This window comes from Gallinula chloropus, assembly GCF_964237585.1.
Source record: "Gallinula chloropus genome assembly, chromosome: 21".
Classification (NCBI taxonomy): Eukaryota; Metazoa; Chordata; class Aves; order Gruiformes; family Rallidae; genus Gallinula; species Gallinula chloropus.
This window is the reverse complement of record NC_140106.1, coordinates 3,885,660-3,908,660: the sequence shown is the minus strand read 5'-3', so window position 1 is coordinate 3,908,660 and position 23,001 is coordinate 3,885,660. Positions and strand designations below refer to the sequence as shown.

At 38.7% G+C, this 23,001-nt stretch overlaps 1 protein-coding gene and 1 pseudogene across 2 annotated transcripts in view; both read left to right on the top strand.

The window, feature by feature from the left end:
- Positions 1-23,001, top strand: part of LOC311199749 (tubulin polyglutamylase TTLL13-like) — a 176,020-nt pseudogene that overhangs the window by 130,203 nt on the left and 22,816 nt on the right. The window lies entirely within an intron of this gene.
- Positions 1-23,001, top strand: part of LOC311199710 (DNA mismatch repair protein Msh3-like) — a gene marked incomplete at both ends in the record, with an annotated part of 46,966 nt that overhangs the window by 15,004 nt on the left and 8,961 nt on the right. Inside the window, 2 exons of the mRNA XM_084273847.1 lie at positions 3,295-3,409; positions 6,715-6,872. Of these exons, the coding sequence (XP_084129973.1) occupies positions 3,295-3,409; positions 6,715-6,872 (273 nt within the window). The remainder of the gene's footprint in view (positions 1-3,294; positions 3,410-6,714; positions 6,873-23,001) is intronic.

Below are 23,001 nucleotides of genomic sequence, written 5' to 3'. Positions count from 1 at the left end.
GTCTGGTTTTCAAACTGTGTGTGGTTGGTAGATGATATCTCACAAACATAAATAGATGTTGGACTTTGCATGGAAATTTTTTTCCTCCTATTTCTTTTCTCCTCATCAAAGTCTGACTTTATAGTGTATAATACCTAAGATTTTAAGGTGTATGAGGTATGTTTCAAAGATGTATTTCAGGTAAATAATAGGTAATTAGAGCCAGCTTCCAGAGCAGGGATGGTGCCTTACCTAGGAATGTGTGTTAAATCTGATGAGCTGTGCCCTTCCCTCTGTGCAAGACCCACACGTGCACACCAGGCACCACAGCCTGCTGCATTCTGCCATGAGGAAGCATGAACCCTTAAGGCTTTCTGCCTCAGAGATTGGTCCAGAGCTGGCTCCTGAGTGTGTACAATCTGCAACTTGGGTCTTCCTCCCCCTCACAACCCCCCCACATCCCTTGCACCTACACAGAGATAGTCAGTCTTATTGGTGTGTTTTCTTCTATATCACGAGGTCTGTGTCCCCAGAGAGACTCGATGCTCGCTGAACCACTGCTTCAGCTTGCTGAGTGCTGTCCTAGAGATTGGCATTTACTGTTTCTGAGGCTTACTGTGAACACCCTTGTGAGGGCTATCTGTTTCCAGTCCTCAGCCATTCCTTCTTCCATACAGTCCACATACTCTTTTTTTGAAAAGTGCTGTGTGGTTTTTAAATGTCATTGTGGGGCTACATTGCAAGTAATTGGGCAATTGCTTATGTATAACCATATGAATTGGTAACATTTGTGACCCGTGGAAATAACAGCAAATCATGTATTAAATGTGTGTGGATAAAGGGAAATCCACTTAGATATCCTTCTGCATTTATACAGCATTAAAGACAGTATTGATCACTTCTGGATTCTTGATCATGCCTGCTGCTAATCAAAATCTCTTTAAAAGTAATTGCTCGTTTATTTCTGTATACTGAGATGAGAAAACAAACTGAAATTTTATTAATTCACTGTGCAGTGTTTAAATAATTCACTGAATTTTAAAGAGTGGCTTAGAGCTTATAAACTGGCAGGAAGGAGACTTCTCAGTGAAACTTCAGCTGCAGGGAAGGTGTCAATAATTAATTTTGGAGGACTACTGAAGGAAAGACGGGACATCCATATTAACCAACTCGAGTATTTCGGGAGAATGTTTTTTTGATTGAGGATTGTTTCATATCATCCTACCTGAGGCAGGTAAACAAGTTGTGAGGTTGGGAGCACTGGTGCTCCACATGGTTGTTGGAGAGTAGTAAGCATATCTTGGAGTTTCAACCTGTCTCTGGAACCCTGCTTTGGGAGACTCAACCCTGACATGGACAATGTAAGGCATTGGGCTCCCAGGACACAAAGTTAGATGCCTAACTGGTGTAGGTAGCCCAGAGATCATCATCTGAAGTTTGAGTATCCATTCTGCAAGCAGTGAGTTTGTTTAAGGAGCACCATTGAAAAGATGCATGAATAAAGGACGTTATACATTCCAGAGCAATTTCCACCCCCGTCCCAGTTCTCTCTTACTGCATGACATGTGATTGTCTAACTGGGACAGGGAAGAACTTTTAAATGACTGTGGCTGAGGGCCTGCCTCTGCAAGCCCCATTGTGTGAAACCAGAATAGGCAGAGTCAGCAAGGCTCATGGCATCTGAAACTCACATCATATTTCACAGTTAGGTGTATGGAGGCTTGAGCAGTTAGGATAAAGACAATTATGCCCAAAGTAGAGGGCAGAATTATAAAATGGCAAATGGATCATTCAGCTGTTATGCCTCTCTTCTGAATGCAAAGTGGAGAAATCCAGAAGGAAGTGCTTCTAGGGATGTTCTCCCTTTTAGGACTATCATATTACAGCTCCAAACAGCTTACCAGTTCATCAAATGGAGGGTGACATTTCCTTTCTTTATCCCAAAGGCCTAAGACTCTGTCCATATTGGTTTAATCTCAGCTATTCAACTGCTGGAAATATCTTCGTGCTAAAAAGAAACCAACCCACACCATTCTTAACTTGCACCTCTTTCTCCAGTGCATTGTGCTCCTAATATGTCATTTATTTTATCTCCATGTTCTTTTCAAATTGCATCATCATTCTACCACTCAGGAAAAATCACGCTCCTCGCGTCTTTTCTTCCCTCCCCTCTAAAGTCCATCCAAAGTGTTAGTTAATTTCCAGTAAAAAAAATATGTGTCTTTATTCCAGTATTACTCTTTTACTCAGCTGTTGTCACTTTCCTAAATTACTGCTCTTATTTCAGAGTGATTATACTTCTTGTGTAACAAAATGTTGCTGAGACATGACACCACATTTACCTCTCCATTGAATGCTGCACTTCAGTTTGCAATGAAAAAGTAAATTTAAGTTGCAAGAGAACAAAAGGAAATCACAGTCATAATTTAGTGGAACATGCTTCTTTTGCATTTTTCTCTCTGTGAAGAGCACACAGCTCTTGGAGGTAGAACTTTGTTGATGTGAAGATGTATAACGTGGAATTACACATGTATGACTAGACACATAGATAAATTTGTAGCTAAGGTGGAAGCATTAAAGGCAAAACTTTTTACATGGTTTGGAGATGAGAGAAGAAAGTAAGTAGTATTGATCTGGTTTGCATACTAATCTCTGAAAAGGTACTGTCATTTCAGTATGTCAACTTAAATAGTAAGCTCTTTCTATAGACTGTTATGGTTTGATGACTCATATGTTTGGGAGTTGCTGTCACATTATGAGAGCTGCTAATGTTTATAGGAGAGTTACAGCTCTGTCATACTGTATTCTTTGATTTATGTCATTTAATGTGTTATCAGTCATAATATACAAAGTTGGACAATTATTTTTCCACTCCCCACACTAGTTAGGGTTTAATGCAGTAGCAGGTTGGACTAGTTCAGCAAGATCATTCTGAGAGTATGAAATGTGTCTGCAAAAGGTGGCACTTGCAGAAGCCACTGTAGTGGTGGGAAGAAAGCAGTCCCCTCCAGTTTGCGTATTTTTGCTACTGCTTGTTCATTTTGTAGTTCCTAGTATTCCTTTAGAATACAACTAAACAAACGAAAACATTCCCTAGGTAGTGGAAAAATGAAGAATTCTAAAATTTTGTTACCCAATCTGCTAATACTTTTTTATCACTGAATGAAACCAGGGAAGTCCTTAGAAATATTTGACAGCATTAATTAATTTTTGTCATTTCTATTTTTTTCCTACCCTTCTTCAGGCTTTAGCTGCAGTACTTCTAAGTAATCAGTTACAATGAATGTTGAAATTAATGTCTCTTCCTTTCTGCAGACCAACTGTGCAAGATAATCGTCGAGAAATAATTATAAAAAATGGGAGGCACCCTGTGATTGATGTGCTACTGGGAGAACAGGATCAGTATGTTCCAAATACCACTAACCTTTCAGTAAGTACTGAGAAATGGTTTGAGCTTCAGCATCATCCAAGGGGGGGAATTTGGCATCTGCATCCTGGCCACGAAGTTAAAATAAATAATTTAATCATACAGCTTTCTGCTTGGTTACATTTCAGAGAGATATGGCTAGATGTGATCACATCTGTTGTGTCCTTTTTCTGCTATCTAGCAGCCAGACACTCTCTTTACAACGTTGTTCGCTTTTCACGGCATTAAGAAAGATCACAGGATCACAGGGTTGCAAAAGACCTTTGAAGATCATCAAGTCCAACCAATCCCTTCCTAAGCTAAAACAGATGATCTCAAAACTAGGAAAATAAAAGTTTAAAGTGGCTCTTTTTGAAAAACAAATTAATAATTCCAGGGGTTTTACCAGTGTTATCAGAAGAAGTCTACATTTTGTCATAACTTTATGTGAGATTAGTGGAACTTTTTAATGTTCAAATGCACAACAAATGTTTCCATGTCTTACAGGCTCACTTTCCAAGACAGTTCTAAGATAGCTCAGATCATTTTTGGTGGTATTACTTTACTATGTGTTTTCCTTTCTTTCTGGAGGTATTGATTTCATGCAGCCTTTTTTAATCTGACAGAGCAGATTTGGAGCTCTGACTCTTGACTGTGTAGTGGCAAGTCCATTCTTTGTAGATTGCACACTGGTTGGAAGAAGCCTTTCATATTAACATATGCTAAAGATCCCCCATGCTTAGCTTGCAGGCAGTGTGTTGCCCCTAAGTCTCCTTCTGGCTGTTGTTTTCTGCAATAGAGAGTGATGTTGAGAAGTAGTAAGACTCTTGCTTGTTATTGTTGCCAAGTCGTCAAAGAAAGTGGGTAGGTTATTTCCTGACATTTTCTATGCAACATTACCTAAATTGCATGACCTACATTACCTAAAATTGCTATAAATACACAATTACCACAGGTAGGAAGTATTGTCATATTTTACTTCACTTAATCTGTTTCTGATAAACATCTTTTATTTTGTTTCCTCCTTTTTTTTTCATCAAAACCTAAATTTGTTTTTTTAAGTGGCATGCCCTTTTGGCGTTTTTTATTAAATATTTACCTTTCTGAACCTTTTTTTAAATACTGTGTTTCTGTTCTTAATACAAAAAATGCGCTGAACTGTGTATACGTAACTGCTTTTTCATACAGTTGATATATAAAAGGTATGTCAGTGTGGAGCATGGGCTGTGATAAATACCATTCAAATGTGTATGTATTTCTCTGGAGATATTTTTAAACCATGTTATATACTGAACAATGATACAGATATTGTGCAATACATCAGGGAATGTTTTCAAAATTATTTGTCAACTCCAAACAAACGACAGATGGCATTTACAGAAAACTCATCATTTCATTCAGTAATCATCATGCACTTTCCCCTGTTAGCCCCATTCTTATGTTGGCTTTCTAAATACTGAATATTACAAAATCAACTGATCGTGGTGGAATCGTTTTTGCCTCTACTGTTAGAGTTCTGTCTTTTTTGAGAGAGGTAGGTGGGAACCCAGTTTATTAAAACGTGTCTGGTTTTAAGCTGATGTATTTGAATCAACAGTAAAATGCAATTGCTGTCATGTTTTCAGCTGAAATGTTGTCAAATAACTAACTTTAGGAAAAGCTTTCTTGCAGTGCCCTGAAATAAACATCTTATTTTTCAGTTCTCCCTCTCTCATCCAAATATTCATGGAAATTCTAACTTCATCCATAAATTCCACTAAGATGTTAGCTTATGGTTCTGTGCAATTATAAGGGCAGATGGGCTCTCTGGTCTGATGTTACAGCATATGTTCTTTCTGAAAGCTGGCTTTGCAAGCCAGCCACCAGTGTCAGAACATGGCTGGAGGGACCCCAGAGGGATACCAAACACATGGAAGAAATTTGTGGGTTCTAACAGATTAACTCATCCTGGATTTAAGTATCTGTAATTCTGTTGTGTTGAGCCAAATGGTGGTCCTGATGAAGTTTCAGTTGCTGTATTGAAACTACACCTCAGAGACTAGAATGTTGTGAGTTTTGTTCTCATGTAGTCATATGCATGTTATTACTTCCATTCTTTATTCCTGATAATGACATTTTTTGGGTTTTGACTTTATTGTGACTTCCTTATGGACAGGGTTTTGTTTTTTTTCCAGCAAAAGCTAAACAGTTTTCTGCATTGACCTAAGACTGATTCCATCCATCTTTTCTATGATGTGGATTATGACATGTGACATATAAATCTTATTTGCCTCCCTCTTAACAAAATGAAATCCCTGTAAAGATAATCATGTTTATTCCTCAGAGATATGTTGTTGTCATCACAGTGCCTGGTCAGTTCCAACTTCCCTAAGTAGTGTGTCTAATGTTCATTATGCTTGTCCTGTCTGACATGCCCCGCCTGTGGAGCAGTGAAATATGCTGACTTTTGGTTAGTTCATCAGTTGTTGGATTTCATTGTATGTATGTAGTAGAAAGTAAAAACTCTAGTTATTCAACATCCTTGCATAATCTAATTTCCTAGTTTTGATGCAGGCTGTGATAAGGCTTTATAGACTCGTTGATGAGTTTTAATTTTGTATTAGCAACTGTCTTCCACCAGAAGATGACAGTTTTATTCTGGAGCCATAGACCTACAGCAGTACTGTAGGGACTTTTACAGCTGAGACAAGCTCTTGCATCTGATTCATTTTTCTGTAAGATTTCAGTGGTTGGATGCACCAGTCAATCAGAGATTGGATACAATCTGCTCACAATATCTGTGTTGCAGTCAAGTGTTGCCAAACTCAAAAATGTCTTGATTTCTTCTTGTAGCCCTTCTGTTTGAATGTGTGTATGTTGTACCAAGGCAAGCAGTTATGAAGGGGTCTAGGTCTGATCTTTGGCTGCCAGATTTCCCCCCCATTTGGCAATGAGAACTCCTTAACTGGAGCAGAATCCAAATTAGGACAGCACTGGCTGTGCTGAAAGCTGGTGAAGTTCCCCCTTCAAATGAAATTGTACAGATGCTTCATGGATTCTCTTGGTTCCCTGATGGACCAAGAAGGTTCTCCTCACTTTGTTTTGCTCGAGAGTAATGAAAGATGATAGTGATGCTCCTCTCTTATGAGCCTGGAGAGGACTTAGGAAGATTTTTGATACGTGGCATCATAAACTCTTGAAAACTGAATGCTGTGAAGGAAGCTTTTTCAACTACAGACTGTGTCCTGAGGGCTTGTCCTTTATCCCTGTAGGCACATACACTCAGCAGCCTTTCTTAGAACAGCACCATGTGCAGGACAATATGTTTCACCAATGTTTTATGTTTCCAGGGAGATGGTGAAAGGGTCATGATAATAACTGGACCCAACATGGGAGGAAAGAGTTCATATATAAAGCAAGTTGCATTGATCACAGTCATGGCACAGATTGGTTCTTATGTTCCCACAGAGGAGTCGACGATTGGTATTGTGGATGGTATTTTTACCAGGTAATCTTTCAAACTTTGCTGTATGTTTATGAAAATGTTACTGTGGTGGGGCATGTGTGTGCACATCAAAGTATAATTTAATGTTTCACTTAGAGCTTTAGAATTTATATTTGATGTTTCCCTTTTTAATTTTAAATACGTGCATTGGTTGTTGGGTTTTGGTTCTGATTTCCTGCTAAGCTATGGTACTTGTTTTGGAGTCTTTGAATCTCTAAAGGATAAAAATGTTAATGTGTCTCTCTTGATTAAGATGCAGGTATTGAACATCATGTGTCTGAATGGACACCTCAGCCAAATTTATTCTGCCAGGTGATAGCCAAATGATGTTTCCCCTAAAATGAATACTGTCACCTCTAAAAATCAGATCGGTTTCTGCAGGGCAGCACAGTTGTACATACAGTATTTGACACTGAGAATTTTGGGGTTTTGTCCTTTCTGTACTATCAGTCTTGAACACACTTCAGGTATTTTAAAAAAATTAATAATGGCAGTTCATTTCACTTAACATGTCTCATTTTCAGGACAGTGCTGAGTAATTTTTGAAGTCAAAACTTCCCTATTTTACTGTCTAATGTTTGCCAAGGATCATCCAGCTGGTTTTCCCCCCTTTTTTTTAGTCTGTTTTTGTAATCAGCAGAAGTTCTGTGTTACTGGTGGTACTGGAGATGGAAACTTATTTGTGGTTTTAAGTTTCACAACAATTATATATCTGTAGTAGGATTATTTTTTCTGAAATTCTAGTTCTGTGATGGCAGAGTGCATTTCTTAATTTTACAAGGAATCTAAATACTGGTCATTTGGGATTGCTTCATCATATAATGATGATATGTTCTTAGGCCTCACTGTGTCATGACAAAAATGAATGCAGTTGTGCTTTGATGCACTTTGGTGCTAAGCAGGTGAATAAATTAGAAAACAATTTCTGTTATCTTTATAAAATTAATTGGAGCTGAAAATTCAAAATGGTTACCTTTTTCCCTGTCCTGCGTTGAAAGTAATTGACTGGTTGATTGGATGAGCTTTTCTCAAGGGAATATAGGACACACAAGATCTGAATTACTTTACAGAAAAAAATTACAACATTATTAACAATTTGAACATTATTTTTGTTTTCCTTTGCAAGTGAACAGAGTACTTATCTTGTGTTCACACTGACAATTTCTAACCATACTTGCAAAAGTCTGTTACTCTTAAGCTTAATCTCCCCTTTTCTCTATTTTTATTTGGCTGTAATTGCTGATTTTTGCAGAAAAATTAAGAAATGTGACAGAGTCACTGGGCATGCCATTTCATTTTGTACCTTCTAGAAAGAGAATAAATTGGTTCTTATCCTCTACAGTACCTTGAAATTTATGTATCTGAGTTCCACCTGTTCTGCACTGCATTTCTCTGATTCTACTTGGCTTTTCTCTACATTATTGATATTGTTCAGATCTGTTCTGATAATGTAGTGTGGTTGAAGATAGAATTTATTCTTTCAGGTTTCAAGCCAAGCAGACACAGAGCATGTTACTTACTGACTGAGGTTTCAGACCATTAATTTGGAGCCCAGACAAATTCTAACACAGGGGATTGATTGATTTATTTTTTTCCCTTGTCTAAATTAGCTTTGGAAGCTCAGCTAGATATGCCATTCTTCATTTAATGTGAAATGTGTCAAACACCAGATGAATATAGTAAAGAATTACTTAAAATCTTGTCATTGTGCTGGCAATTAAGAGTAAGCTAATTGGCTCAATATTAATCAAGAAGAAATTGAACATACATTGAGATAGGAAGAGTCATGCATTAGTTAAAAGGTTAACAGGAAGGATAAAAAACTAGAAAAGAAGCTGAGCTTATGTAATGCATTCCTAAGGAAATCCAGGGTGGTCACTTCAGTTTGTAAAAGACTGTAAGTGGATCTGCTTGTCTGCATCTCTTTAAACTTCTCTCTTCTGTATAGTGTATTTTGAGGGAATTGATTGTACTGGTGGGACAGGCATTAACTGTGGTGTTCTTACAGGATCTTGACCCAGTTGTAGCTTTTCTTTCAGTAAAAATGCTTAAAATACTTGGATCATTTTGCTTCAGCCTATGGAGTATAGCCCTTCCTTGCTGTACATACCCAAGTGATCATCATCCATGCTGATGATTGTAGGTCAGTTGTCAGTGCTCTTTTCTGTTCTGCTGTGTTGGATTGTCAGTAGCCACAGAGTGGTCTTTTGTCCCCAGTCTGGGCATGCCTACTTCCTGCTTTGTCCACATCTTCTCCAAATCGTGAACTTTGCTCTCTGCCATGAGAAAAGGAGAAACTTAGCAGATTCTGCAACTCAGAGGGAAAACGTGTACAGAGACTGTCCAGAAAGTTGGTACCTCTGTTTTGGTTAGTTTGAGAGTTTGGGGTTTTTTTCAGTGTTCTGGGAAGGCCTTAAAGTATGTAAGTCTAGGTTAACGTGGTGTTACACTCATAGTATTTCTTAGCCCTAGGAAGTAATTGATGAGTAGTTTTTAATGCCTGGTTGGAAGAGAAAACCAATAAATTCAGCTACCATGCAAAATGTCTTACATTGTTTCTTTAGTGCTCTCACTGAACAGACATGTATAAAGCCTTAGAAAAAGTTCTCTGCTTTTGCCAAGAACTCTGCTCTAGTAGGGAATGAGCTTGAAATTATTAGATTTTTCTCTTGACTTGCCCCCAGTTTTGGTTTGGCTTTTTTAGTTGTTTTCTTCTTCTGTGTTTTGTTGTCAGAAGGGCACATCTATGCTGACCTCCTTTTTGCACTGCCACACCAGGCCACATACATGTCTTTCTGGAGAATGAGATTTTTTTTGTTGTTGTTGATGATTTTGGTATCTTTTTAATCTTTAAAAAACATTGCATGGGAAGATGTCAGTTTCCAAGTTATTTTCATCACTGCCATGGTGTGTTGTTTTCTAGCACCCCTGCTGTGAGGGATGCTTTACAGGCTGACTCTGAGGAGTTCTGTGCATAAGGAGCACCAACAGTTCTGCTGCTTGCTAAATTTTTTGAGATACTGGTGCTTTATATTGCAGACTCTTTTGTTTGTAGACTGCATCTTTGAAGTGTGAATTTATATAGATTTAAGAGATTAACATTCATGTAAGATTTGATCATGTGTTGTAAGTAGGGTTTCCGTGGAAATGGAGAGGTTGCTACTACGGTTATTCCTTTGGATCTGCCTAGTATTTATGTATGATAGCTTCTCTAAACTGGCTTTAAATACAGCATTATATTAAACATTTTTAAAGATGCAAAAGGAATTATATTGGTTACAGGTACGGTGAAAATAAAAGTGATTAATCTTCATTACTGGGTGTATACACACAGTAGAGTGCTAAGGCTACTCTGAACATTTCACAGTAGTGTTGAGCATTCCATCCTAAAGAGGTATAATAGGAGAAAATCTTCTACTGCAAAATGTCCCTAAGCCCAGATGATATGCTGTTACAAGTCTGTGAATTGAAAATTTGGAGGGGTGGGGGTGAAAAGTATTCAGCTCGTGTTATTCACGTAAGTATCTTGAGTGCTCTGATGGACTCTCCCAAATCTCACCATGTTTTATGCTTAAAAATAGCCTTAAGTGTTTCCATTGATAGGATTTTGTTCCTAAACCTGAGAAGAGGGTGATAGTGGTTGTTAGTAAGCAAAAAGTTTGCATTACTGTTTGGTGGTCCGAGCTTCATAACATCAGACTAAAAAAAACACTGAAATATTCTTCATATTGCTGTATTTAAAGCTGTGTTTAGCGTAGTTTTGGAAAGATCAGTGCTCAATTTATATTTACTTTCAGTGTGATTTGAGTACTTAGTTCTCTGATGTTTGAAAATTCCTAATCAAGTTTCTCCGTTCAGTAAATGGGTTGAATTTCTGCTTCAAATTTGAACATTCAATTTGTTCTTCTACTACAGTTATTCAAACATGGAAATTAACATGTTTGTGTTTGTGTAGAAAGACAAAGCAAGTGTGGAGATGTACATATGGAGGAACTAATGAGAGAAATTCTGTTGACCTAATCATGTGGTCAGAAGAGATGATGTTTAGCTGCTGAAGAAATCTGACCTTTAAAAGAGGTCTCACTTAATTACTAATGCAGTTTCTTAGAGCTAGAAAAGTACCTGTAAGTCACCAGTAGCTTTTCATGAGGGTCAATTTTCAAAATCGAGAATAAGAATGCTAGAACAACTTCAAGGTAAAATGTGTTCAAATAAACAAGGTAATTAATAATTCAAATTACTGAGTGCCTTGTATTCAAGATTCTGACTCAATTTATTAAATCACAAGCTGCCATTAGAAAGAATACTGTGAAAGAGGCCAACTCCTACCAACTCTAGATGATGGTGAAGGGACAAAGAAGAATTTCTTTCCTAGAGCGCCTACCTGCCTGGCTCTCCCTGTGTGCTGAATTAAAAGCAGTTTCACTTATATTCAGTGATCAGATGCACAGTCACACTTTGGTGACATGCATCTTCCAAGGACATTTAACACCATCAGTCAAATTGGGCTTACTGTTGAAGGTGCAGCTTCAGTTGACTGAGCTAATACATTGCGTTGTGCTTCAGTTTGGAAATTGCCTCTTGCAGGTTACGTGCCACATGCTTAAACGTTGCAGGAATAAATAGAAGCATCAGTAAGATCCATGTAGATTATCCTTTTGTGCACTTTGTCTCTTCTGAAAGTTATCCTGCTGTCTACTGATTCTCAGCATGTCTTTAATCTTCATGATAGCAAAGAAATATAGAGTTTGAGTTGTCTATGGAGGTGTATTAAGAAGAGAGAGAGGTGGTGGAGGTTGGCAGTACAGGTTAGTGAGTGATAGTGGTGGGTTGCCTGGGTAAGCAGCAGTTTAATGCTTTTGCTTTATGTAAGACATGCAGTTGCCTGCACTTCCAGGCAGTTGTCTTGGTAGAGGCTCTGTGCATTGCGTGATCTGTATGAAGGTTTACAGAACTTTGTCCTACATTTTATCCTTGTAACAGATGATTTAAATGTAATTTTAACATGGAGGGCACTCCTTATTGCTAAATCTATAGCTAGGAGATACTCAGCTCAAATTCCCCTGTGTATCTGAAAATGCTGTGAAAACAGATGGTAGTTGTTCACCTCAGCTGGGGAGGAATGGTTTTGTTCTTCTGGCTTGTATTGAGTGTCTGTATACAGGGTCTTTCTTATAGACAAGGCCACAGTGGAATCCTGAATCCGTTCTTGGGCTTAAGTGACATAGCTGTGTCACTGGCTTGTCTGTCTGTCTTTGTATAATGATTTTGAACATGTGTAATAGTTGCTCATTCAACTAAAACTGGAGTGCAAAGATCTTCAGGCAGCTGATCTTTAACACGTCTGTTTGGCATAACAAAGTTGCAGAGCCATATAAATTAGGCCCTCTGACTTTGAGCTGTTGCCATCATACAGTAACTTGATGCTTCTGATCAATGCAGCAGAAGCTGTTTCCTGCTGAGGTACTTGTGTGTGTCCCTGGCTTGCACACAGCCTACTTGTGTTTGCAGATATGGAAACCAAGGGAAAGCATCAGGTTCAGGCTGAGCTTCTGAAAGGTGACTTTGAAGGCAGTCTTCAAACCTCTGCTCAGAGACCTACCTCATTGTCCTTCACACACAGGACACATTTGTGGTCTTTGCTTTCATAAGGAGAGAGGGGAGGCAGAGGAAAGGAAAGGATGTTTTTCTATATTGGTTGAGAACTGCCAGCCTCATTTAATACTGAAATAATGAGGCAAATTCATCCTCCTGGCTGCTGGCCTTAGTAGGGTCGTTTATTTCAAGTCCAGCATCCAAGATCCAGTTCCAGCCACATACCTCGGCCAGGAGTGGTGGTTCTGAGTTGATCAGGGGGTTGGTAAAGGGAAGGAGTTTTGATTGCTACAAGGAACAACAGTGCTATTGAGATTTGCCAACTGAAGATCAACTCCTGCTATTGAAAACTGCATTTCAGGCCCAACCCATGGTAAGCATCAGCTATGTCCTCACAGCTGTTAGATGTGGTGACAGAGTTCAGGGGCCTCTCTCACCTCATTGATCTTTTTCGAGTCTAAGAAATCATCTCTGAACAGGCAGGCTTTACCCTTGAAAAGACATCCCAGGTGGCTGCATTGCTTGGTTTGCCATTGCAGTGTCATTGAGCAAGACACAGCCAGTCAGTCACAGACCAGCACATCACTCCAGCCTGGATTTTTTATTCCAGTTGAGCCTTCTTGTGGTAGAGTGGCACTCTGTTTTAGAGGCATCCTAGTAGTTCCCACCTTCTTTCTCATCTATGAAAGAGAATAGGTGTAAGGAAACAAAGCTCTTTTTGTGTTCTCAGCTCTTTGAACAAAGTGACCGTGCATGTTTTCAGTCCTCTTCACAAGTCAGTCAGTCAGCTTCCATTGTGTGTTCCAGAGTAAAGAAGAAATGGCATGATTTGTATGTATGCCTGGCTTCACATGGTGACGCTGATGAGATTAAGTCTCTCTTTGTTAGTAGGAAGCTGCTTTAGAGGCCAAGACATTTCATCACCAAGTTCCTCAATGCATCGTGCTGTTCTGCCAGCTGGTGGCTGTACTTCCCTTCCTGCTTGTCATTGCTTGCTCTGCTACTGCTCTGGTAGCACCTTTAACTGGTCCTGAAATGCACAAAGCTGACATGTGGGCCATTACACTTTATCTGTGAACACTGCATGCTTGCATGGGTAGTGAGAGCTGATGTTAGATCTAAAAAAGCAACATCTCAATGCTTGCTGATGTGACTTATTTCCATCATCCTGTGAGCAGAAAGACCTTTGTCAGTCACGTGCAATGGGATTCATGAAGATGGAAGAAAGAGCACTTATGTCATCCTGAAGTGACATTTCTTCTATGAGGTGCTACAGCCGTCATGGACTCTTCACCCATTTTATTTCTCAGCCTTGGGAGTTGGTGGCACAATGAGAATTTACTGGCCAGAGAGTAAGGGAAAGCTTCTGGCTGCACCTCTGTAGGCTCAAGCACAAATGCAGAATGTGTGGAGCTGTTGGCTTGTTCACATAATCCCTCCAAGGACTGCAGGTATCTCTGCTTCTGCAAGGTGTGTGAAGAGAAATCTTTTCCCATTGGTGTGCCCAGCTTTTGGGGATGAGAGGGTTGTTTTCCTTGTGCCAGAAAAATCTCACGTATTGTCAGTGGCATGATCATCAGCTGAAGCACACAAACATGAGATGCATAAGACTCAGGGGAGTGTAGATAATGTATTCTTTCTGTCAGGTCTTCTACTGTGCACAGCAGAGTGTGGCTATTCTCTGCCAAGGTGAGAAAACAAACTGGGATCAGCTTCTGACTGACACATTGTTCTCCCATGTAGGAGAAGTATGTTTAGTCCACCTATAGTTGTATATTACAAGACAGAACTGTGACTAGTTGTAGTAATTTCTTACATATGATACAAAGGACCTTTAGAAACAACTGAATTTGTTTTGAAGCCCTTAATCCTTACCTTGTCTAGAAGATGAGATGATACTCTGGAAAGAAATGCTGTTAAAGCTGAGAAGATGGTGTAGATATGAAGGATTTCTTCAAAGTAAGCTAAAAAACCCAGGAAAATTCAGCCCTTATAAATCCACATTTCTTAAAAGGCTGTCCATCAAACATGCCATAATGCTTTCTTCTCTGTGTTTTATTCTGTCTGTTCTCTAAGTTTTGGACTTTCAAAAAGGTTGGGTCTCACAATAGATAAATTTTGTATGTTACCTCCCTAAGTACTTTAACAGCTATTTAATTCTGACAACTTGACAAACTCATTCTACAGTTTTGTCATGAGTGTGTGGAGCTGAAAGAAACTATTAGACAAACCTCACTATTTTCACTCTAGACAAGCTTTTAAAAAAATCTATAAAATGTACATATTTATGGCATCGTTACAGATCTAATTACAATTAAAAACTGTGATGCAAAGCAAATACTGTGCATAAAACCAGCAAACATTTGGGCAGTCAGTTTTAGATGTTTGCATTTATTTTTTTCTTTGCTTCACTGGACTGTCACTGTCTCAATAATTTTACAGATATTTAAATGGGGATGATTTACTTTTACACAGGTTAAAATGTTTCAAGGCTTAAGATTACCTTTTATAAGAAATCTTGAAAAAATCAGAAAGCACAGGATGGAGTGGTATGTGAAGCAGGAAAAAGAGAACGTTTCTGTTTGAGTGGAAATAGAGTGGAAGATGTTTCCCAGGTGCCTTTCACAATAAATTGAAATCTGAGGTAAATCACTTAAGAATAAAAACAAAGTAGTGCTTGTAAATATTAATGGAAATGAATGTTCCATTGATGTAGCTGCTGGTGGCAAAAATTCTTCCCAGCTTTTTCGAGCTACACAAATAATGTTGCCCTTAATTTCATTCCAGTTTTACCAGTTGGTCAGTTGGAGGGAGGTGCACAGGAGCAGAGGGAAGATTTTTGTATTTAAAATAATAAGTAACAAGCTCCATTTTTTCAGAGCTCCACTGCAGAGATGGTGCTATTCGGACAGCAGTAGGCAAAAAGAACAGTTTGTAACCAGGATGCAGCTTGTTAGATTTTTATGCATTGCTTGGTTCACAGATGAGCTGTATTTGGATAGAGATTGTCCAGGAACACGCTTGCTTGAAAGTGGGTTAGAAGTGTTCTTCATTAGAAATCTCTTCCTACAGAGTGATTTCACTAAACACGATAAAGAAATGGACATCATCCACCCAAAGCTGCTCTGTGTGTTTCATCTTGATTGCTGAGGGAGCAGCACACTGATGACATTTTAAAATGGTTAGCAGACCACAGGAGATTTGGGGGGCTTTTATGTCTTACATGTGCCTTTCCTATCTTCTTGTTAGTCTTTTATTCTCTGGATGGAGTATGATGGTACTGTTTTTCACCCCTTGAGGGGGTCTGCATTAATTCTGTTTTGTAAGAAATCTTAACCAACATATCCTATAGTATATTCTATTATGCACTAGAGATTACATAATCATGACTTTTTTTTTTAAATCTATGGAAAAGCCTTTTCCTGAAATCACTACATCACTACCATTTACAGGTTTCTGCGTCTTTCTCAGAATTGTTGTGCTGCCCACAGCCTCCAGAATCAGTCAGAATCATTGGGCTGGACTGAGACAGGTTTTGAGCATTCACATATTTAGCATAATAAATTCTTGTCCTTTCTGGTAAACTCCTCAGTAATTTGCCAGAATAGCTTATAGTGTCTGGCATATCACATGCAGTCTTTATTGTTCTTAACTCAAAAGACTAGTTTCTAAACTAAAAAATTCCTTGCTTCCATATATTGCTTTATTGACTTACCCTATAGGCTTATAGGGTGGGATTACGAAGATTAGTCTTCCTGTCTGTCCTAGAAATATCAGTTAAATCACAAAACTTGGCATTGAAATTCAGCTAGTCAGTTTCTTCATACCCTTACCATAAAAATCTAGGCTATGAAATTCAAGTCTTGAGGTGACAGCAGTGTTGGGCATCCTATGTAATGCAGAAATCACCGTGAGACTGAGTGCTGAATAGAAACTGTGGAGGGGTTTATCTCAGCAGAGTAACTTGTCTGTGTCTTGCTGGGTTTTCTCTAGAACTGTGGTGGTGGTTGTGTTGGCTTTTTTTTTTTTTAGTTTATTTTTAGTTTTTTTTATGCCTGAAAATAAACATTTAAATTTAAAGTCATGCAAAAACTAGATTCTCTCAATTTGCCTGTGTAGTTAGATTCTTAAAGGCTAGAAAATTAAAAAGTAAAGGTACCTTTTCATGTTTATTACATATGTGTGTATCTGTATATGTATAGCAGTGCTTACTGGTTTTGTCATACACACTAATTTATCTATTGTGCAGGAAGCAGGGAACTGTTATTACAATGCAGTTGCATACGTGTAATTATATGCTAAACAAGCATTGTTCCTATTGCTCTGGAAAGCAACAATGACAGTCAGACAAACAGAACTTGTTAGTTGTCAAGAACCCAGAAGTAACTTCCAGAAATGTTACTGCTTTGTGGCAGAGTAATTTATTTTGTTTGTTTCTTGCTTAATTGTGTTTGTGTTTATTGCCAGGATAACAAAAATTACTTAGGCCTTTCATTTATATTTACAGTGTTGTAATGATGCCTCTGGGGTAGATTATGCCCACCTTTCAAGGGGAAAAAAAGGTGGTGTAATAATATTCATTGAACCTGTTTTCTGTCACATGGAGATGTTCTTTTTGAAAAAGACAATAATATGTAAAAGTTGTAGTGAGTGTTCAAAGAAGTTGAACATTATTTGCTGTGTTTTTTTCTAAAAATGTGTGTTGGACATATCACAGTACATCTGAACTGTATTTCTGACAGTGTTAAGTAGCTCAGTAGAAATACATTAAGCTGTGCTGTACATATATTTGTAGATAATTTAGCTTCATGTCTGGTCATTTCATAGTAACATAAATCTCCAATGTTAGGATTATATTTCATATACATGTAATAATATTTAACAAAACAGTCTTTGGCTTATGTAACTTTCATTTGATAAAATTATTAATAAAAACACCTGTTTTGTTTGCAGCATTTTAAATCAGGCTTGAAAATCCATTTAAGTTAATAAAAGACAGTTATTTAAACATAAAGTGAGATTTATAAAACAACTTCTGTTGCTTATTGCAGTATTACTGATAGGGATTGAAAGGCTTTCCCTGTGATAGTATTGTGTGGGCAAGGGGGAGGGGGGACAAACAAAAATTTGACTGTGAAGCTGACCAGCTCTCTTAACAGTCAAGTTGAAACTCTGACACTGAACAGTGGTATTTATCTTTCTAAAACTCTCCCCTGATATGATTTAACCTAGTCACAATTCCAATTGGATTTTCCATAGCGTCCACAGGTTTAAAGGGGAAAAGTTCACTTGCACTGAATACTTCAGCTGTTGTCCCTAGTCTGTTACTATAGTTTCTGCCTTTTAATCCCCCCTTGGCCTCAATCCTTCAGCTACATATGCACATTAACTTAATTACCTCGAGTTCCCTCCCTGGAATCCAAGAGTAGCAAGTGTAAACCTGTGCATATTTTAGGGATGAGTTTTTCTTTGTCTCCATTTTTTCAGCTTCTTTGGGCTAATATTGTCAGCTCACAAGTGAACACCCTAATTTGGATATCTCTGCTTGTAATTTAACCTTCAGCAAAATGATTGTACTCTTAATCTGTTCTTTCCCTTGTGACCATCAACAACATTTATACAGTGTTAATGGTTTCCTGTAGGAAAATTGGGGTAAACTTGTTTGGAGCTTCAGTTGCTTAATGCAGCTTTCATAAACTTCTCCACCTTGCACTGGCCTTCTGCTGTGCTCTCTGTCAGTGCTGGCAGATCTGTCCCTCAGGAGACACTGCAGTAGGGAAACCTCAGTTTGGTGCCTCTGTACAGGAACAAGTCATACCTTTCTCACTCAGGGCAAGAAAAAGAAATGCTTAGTTCTGTGTTTGAGTAAATGTAAAAGCTGATGGACCTGTGGAAAGCAGTCCATTGATGTGTTTGGCATGTTTGAGCGTGGAATTTAAGCTATTGCATCCTCCTCCTGCTACCAGACTCCCTGTTCCTCTGAGGGCTTGACTCTTGTGCCTTGAGAGCCAGCTCCTGTAAGGTTGTGTGTAATGTGGGATGGACAAAGTGAACTCACTCAAGCAAGTCCAGTTTTAAAAATACAATGGAAAGATTTAGAATTAAGCAGAAATCTGCCAGATTAACTGTGTGTAATTTATGTTCCTTAGGTGACAGGTATTTTTAAGGAGTTCTCTTATTATTGAGGGTATCATTGCTGAATTTTGGAGAATAACTTTCTTGGGTGTTCTTCACTAATTAATGTAACGTAAGCTTTTGGAAGGAAGCTTACAAGGGCAAGTAGTGATAGCACAAAGGGTAATGGTTTTAAACTAAAACAGAGTAGATTTAGATTAGATAGAAGTAAGAAATCCTTCCCTGTGAGCCTGAGCCTGGCGCAGGCTGCCCAGAGAAGCTGTGGCTGCCCCTGGATCCCTGGCAGGGTTCAAGGCCAGGCTGGATGGGGCTTTGGGCACCCTGGGTTACTGGAGGGTGTCCTTACATATAGCAGGGGATTAGAAATAAATGTGTTTTGAGGTCCCTTCCAACCCAAACCAGTCTGATGCTGTGATTCTAAGAACAACTGAATTTCTATTGCCTTGTAAAGCATTAGAAATGAGAGGATATTAGTAACTTCTTCTCATTCAATGACTGTACTGACTAGAGCAGCATTGTGTCTTTTGAACTCAGTCCCACCTTCAGTCTGTTGAGGTGAATTCAGCTTTCAAATTATTAAATGCAATCCAGGGATGTTTTTCTGTCCTCCGGTTTTCAGCAAGTAAAGCAATGCAGTTCACATCTTGAAAGCCAGTCCTGTTAGATACATCTCTTTTAACATTCTGGGGTGCTTGCCTGTGCAGCATGCCTCTGTTGGCCAGGTCTATAAGGTAATGAGGATTTAAGTGATTACTTGTGTTGACTATTTCAATTAGCTAGTGATATGGGGGACAAAGGAAAAGGTTACAAAATGCTATGAAACTGAGTATTAAAATGACTTTGGACTTACTTTTCTTTCCAGGATAGTACAAAGTGTGTATCCCTAGTGATCTTAGGCTTTCACTAATTTGTCAGAGACTGAGAATACCATGTGTCTACAATAACTTACAAAATAAAAATGTATTTCACATTAAATGTATAATGTGTTCTGTCAGGCTTTTCAACAACTGTTCTAAATAAGGTAACATCTTCTGATTTCCTACATTGCCATCCACGCAACTTTGCACACATTTGCTTCTTAGAAGTTGTCCATGAATAATACAAAAATAAAAACTCCTGATAACAATGATTAGGATAAGGAGTTTTTTTTATAATTTTAAATTCTGTAATCACAGCTCTGTAAATTACTGTTCTTAATTGTCAGGTTTTAGTTTGAATCAGTAAGAGGTTCATGGAAATGAAGTGAATGATTTACCAGTACCCTGGGGGGGAGTGTGAAGCATTAGTTTCTTGCCAGTGAACAGTTAGAAATTTGCAGATGCTGTCTTCTAAAGAATTACTTGATAAATTTTCATTGTATGTGGCAAGTAGCCAGAAGTTAGGATATCCAAGTTGGGCTACTTTTATACTAAACACCGTTAAGTTCTGGTTAGCAGTTGGAGTCTTTCTAAAATACTCAGGGTTTCAAATTTCTTTTGTGGGCAAAACTGAACAATTGTTCTGGTTAAAGGTGTTTGGGATTCTTGGTACCACAGTAGGAGAGGACACAGAGTAGTCAGCCTGCCAATCCTCTGATTCGGATGCCTGTTTTCATTTTCTTGGCAGACCTGTTTGCAAACTTACTTTTAATTTCTAACCAGTGAAGTCTCAGTAAGTGTTGTTTGCTAGGTGCCTAGCAGAAAGTCAATAACCTGGTTCAGTGGCAGAGGATTTATCTTACCGTTGTGTTCCTCTGTTCATGTCAGGACCAGTAACAAGTGTTTCTGTTCTCATGAACATCATCTTCAGATAGTGCTCCCACTTTCACAGGCATTTGTTTTCTGCAGACACTTCAGCTGGTTAGAGTGTCTTCTGCAAAAGATGAAAGGATACAAGCAGTGTTCATGAGATCTTCAAAAAAAAATGAAAAGTAGTAACTGTAGGGTGTTAATGTTGTAGAGAACTAGAGAAGGAAGAGGATAACCTCTAAGGCAAGACCCCATCTAATCATAGAATCATAGAATGGTCTGGGTTGGAAGGGACCCCAAGGATCATAGAGCTCCAACCCCCCTGCCACAGGCAGGGCCACCAACCTCCAGGCCTGGATCTACACAAGGTTGTCCTTTCTTCTGCAAGCTACTTATTTTAATAATTCCTGTTCAAATACAGTCAACTTTGAAATTATATTTTGAAGGGGTTTTTTTGTAAATTCGTCTTAAGGATTTATTTTATTTGTTTTTCTCAATGTTCTTGAATCACAGGAGTTTCTCTCTTGGTGTTGAGAGAGTGCTATTCTACACTTTACATTTAAGATATTCTCAGAGAAAAGAGTAATTTTAATGTTAATTGTTCTGGTTGAATAAATAATTTAACTTTGAGTGCATCCTGAGATGAAGCCTGGCTTCAGTTCTGATCCCAGGGAAGGTAAACCATAGCTGGAAACCGGAATACTTTCACCTGAAAATGACAGAGGCACTGTGTAGAGATTCTATACCAATCAGGTTTATTCTTCTGCAATAGGCACTAGGTTTCTTTTCTCCAGTAAGTATTTTAGATAAACTTTTGAAGTCAAATGCATATTTCTACATCTCATTTAAGTTTATTTTTCAGCTTTAAGTATTTTATAGTTAATAAATAGTATCAGGATTTTGTCAATGGTATGTAAATAAGGCTTTAGGAACGGGTTTGCAGTCTTGTTTTCTGGGATTTATTCAGTGCTATGTAGTTGCTTTTTGTTACCATTGGGAGCTCTTGGGCTGTGTGGTCGTTTTCACAAGCACTGTGAGGGATTTGTCCCAACAGAAACGAATAATATGATACCTGAGGTCCACGCAGTGCTCTTAATTTTATAATCAACCCCACCAATAGCATGTTAGATAACTTCTTCTGAAAGGCAGCATGGAAAAAAAACTTAACTGGAAGTGTCTGGATTTCAGATTAATTTTTCTGCTAGGGAATTCCTCCCACCCCACCCCCTCACATTCCCCCCCCCAGCCCCCTCCTTCTCTCACCCTGGGGCAGTTTCAGTTTGAAGCTACAAGTCATCACGTTCACCCCTGGACTGCTGCACAGGGCAGCTGCAGTTCTCTGGGAGCCTTCTCTGCTCTGCTCCAAAATAAGGTTTTGTGTTATTCTGTTGGTTTGTGCCACTGGTAGTCATCAAGCCTGCAAGTCTTCCCTGTCTCCAGGACACTTTGGTTTTTTAAGAGCAGGATGCTGTGAGAAGGAGCTACAGGAAGGCCTCCATGGCCTCAATTTACATTTTCTCCTTCTAAACAGCTCTTTAGGGGTGACTCTCAAAGCCCTCAGATGTTTCTAGCTGATCAAAAGCTTGAGAGCACCAGACTTGGAGGTGACTTTCAGGGCCACGCAGTTCAGGGATATTAGTTCCTGCCTGTTGAGTGCAGGTCTAAATGGATACTAACTGCATAAAAATTCTTCAGCTGCAAGGAAAAAAGGTACAAAGTTACTATTTCATTCTAGTGACATCATAGCTTGTATCATTAAAAAGATTCCTTACATCTCCAGAGCCTCCTTGAACAAAATATCACTGGATAACTTCCTAGAATGATGAACACTGGCATTGGAGAAGGTCAGTACTATGTGCAGGCACTGACTCAGGAGAGCAGATTAGAAAAAGCACCCTTTGAATGCTGCAAGTGTAGGATGTGGAAATCTGTGTCTTTCTCTCTAAGGGGTCACATGCAGGTTAAGCATGTTGTACTAGCTGGTTTGTATAAAGCTGGCTGGTGCTGCTGCATATCATCTAACTTATCCCACCAAAATTAATTTTTGGAAACATTGCTTCCCTGTTGTTTTCTCTGAGTTTATAGACAAGAATCTTTACCACTTGAAACCTAGCAATGAAAAGAGATAATGCTTCCTCCCTTTTTTTTTCCTGTTACATAATAGATGTGTTGAACATTGTAAGAAGAAGAGCTTTTAATTTTATGAAATTTGGTTGGCTGTCAAAGAGACATTATAAAAAGTGGCTTCTAGCCAAATTGCATTTGCTGAGGAGTGATGAATCTCTTGCCAGCACTAAAGAGGCACTCTCCACATTGGATATCTGCACACTTGTCATGGGCAGAATGCAGTAATTTTTCTGAACGTAGACAGTAGAAATTCCATAGCAGAAATTGAAGTTTTCGTATTAACTGTCACTGCTTCCAGCAGCTGGTGTGCTGACAAATAGAGCAGAGGTGGTGGGGCTGGGTGGTATTGTTCCTGCTCTGATGGTTTGCTGTTGTGATTGCCTTACTCTCTTGTAAACTTCATTTTCCTGTACATGTTTGTGTTTTGTTGGTTTGTTGGTTTTTCTTTTGGGTGGAGGGGGGGTGTTCAGTTAAGAGAAGGAAGAAAATAAATATTATGCAGTGCATAACATGACTGCATCACTCAGGGATGACTCATACCTCTTCTC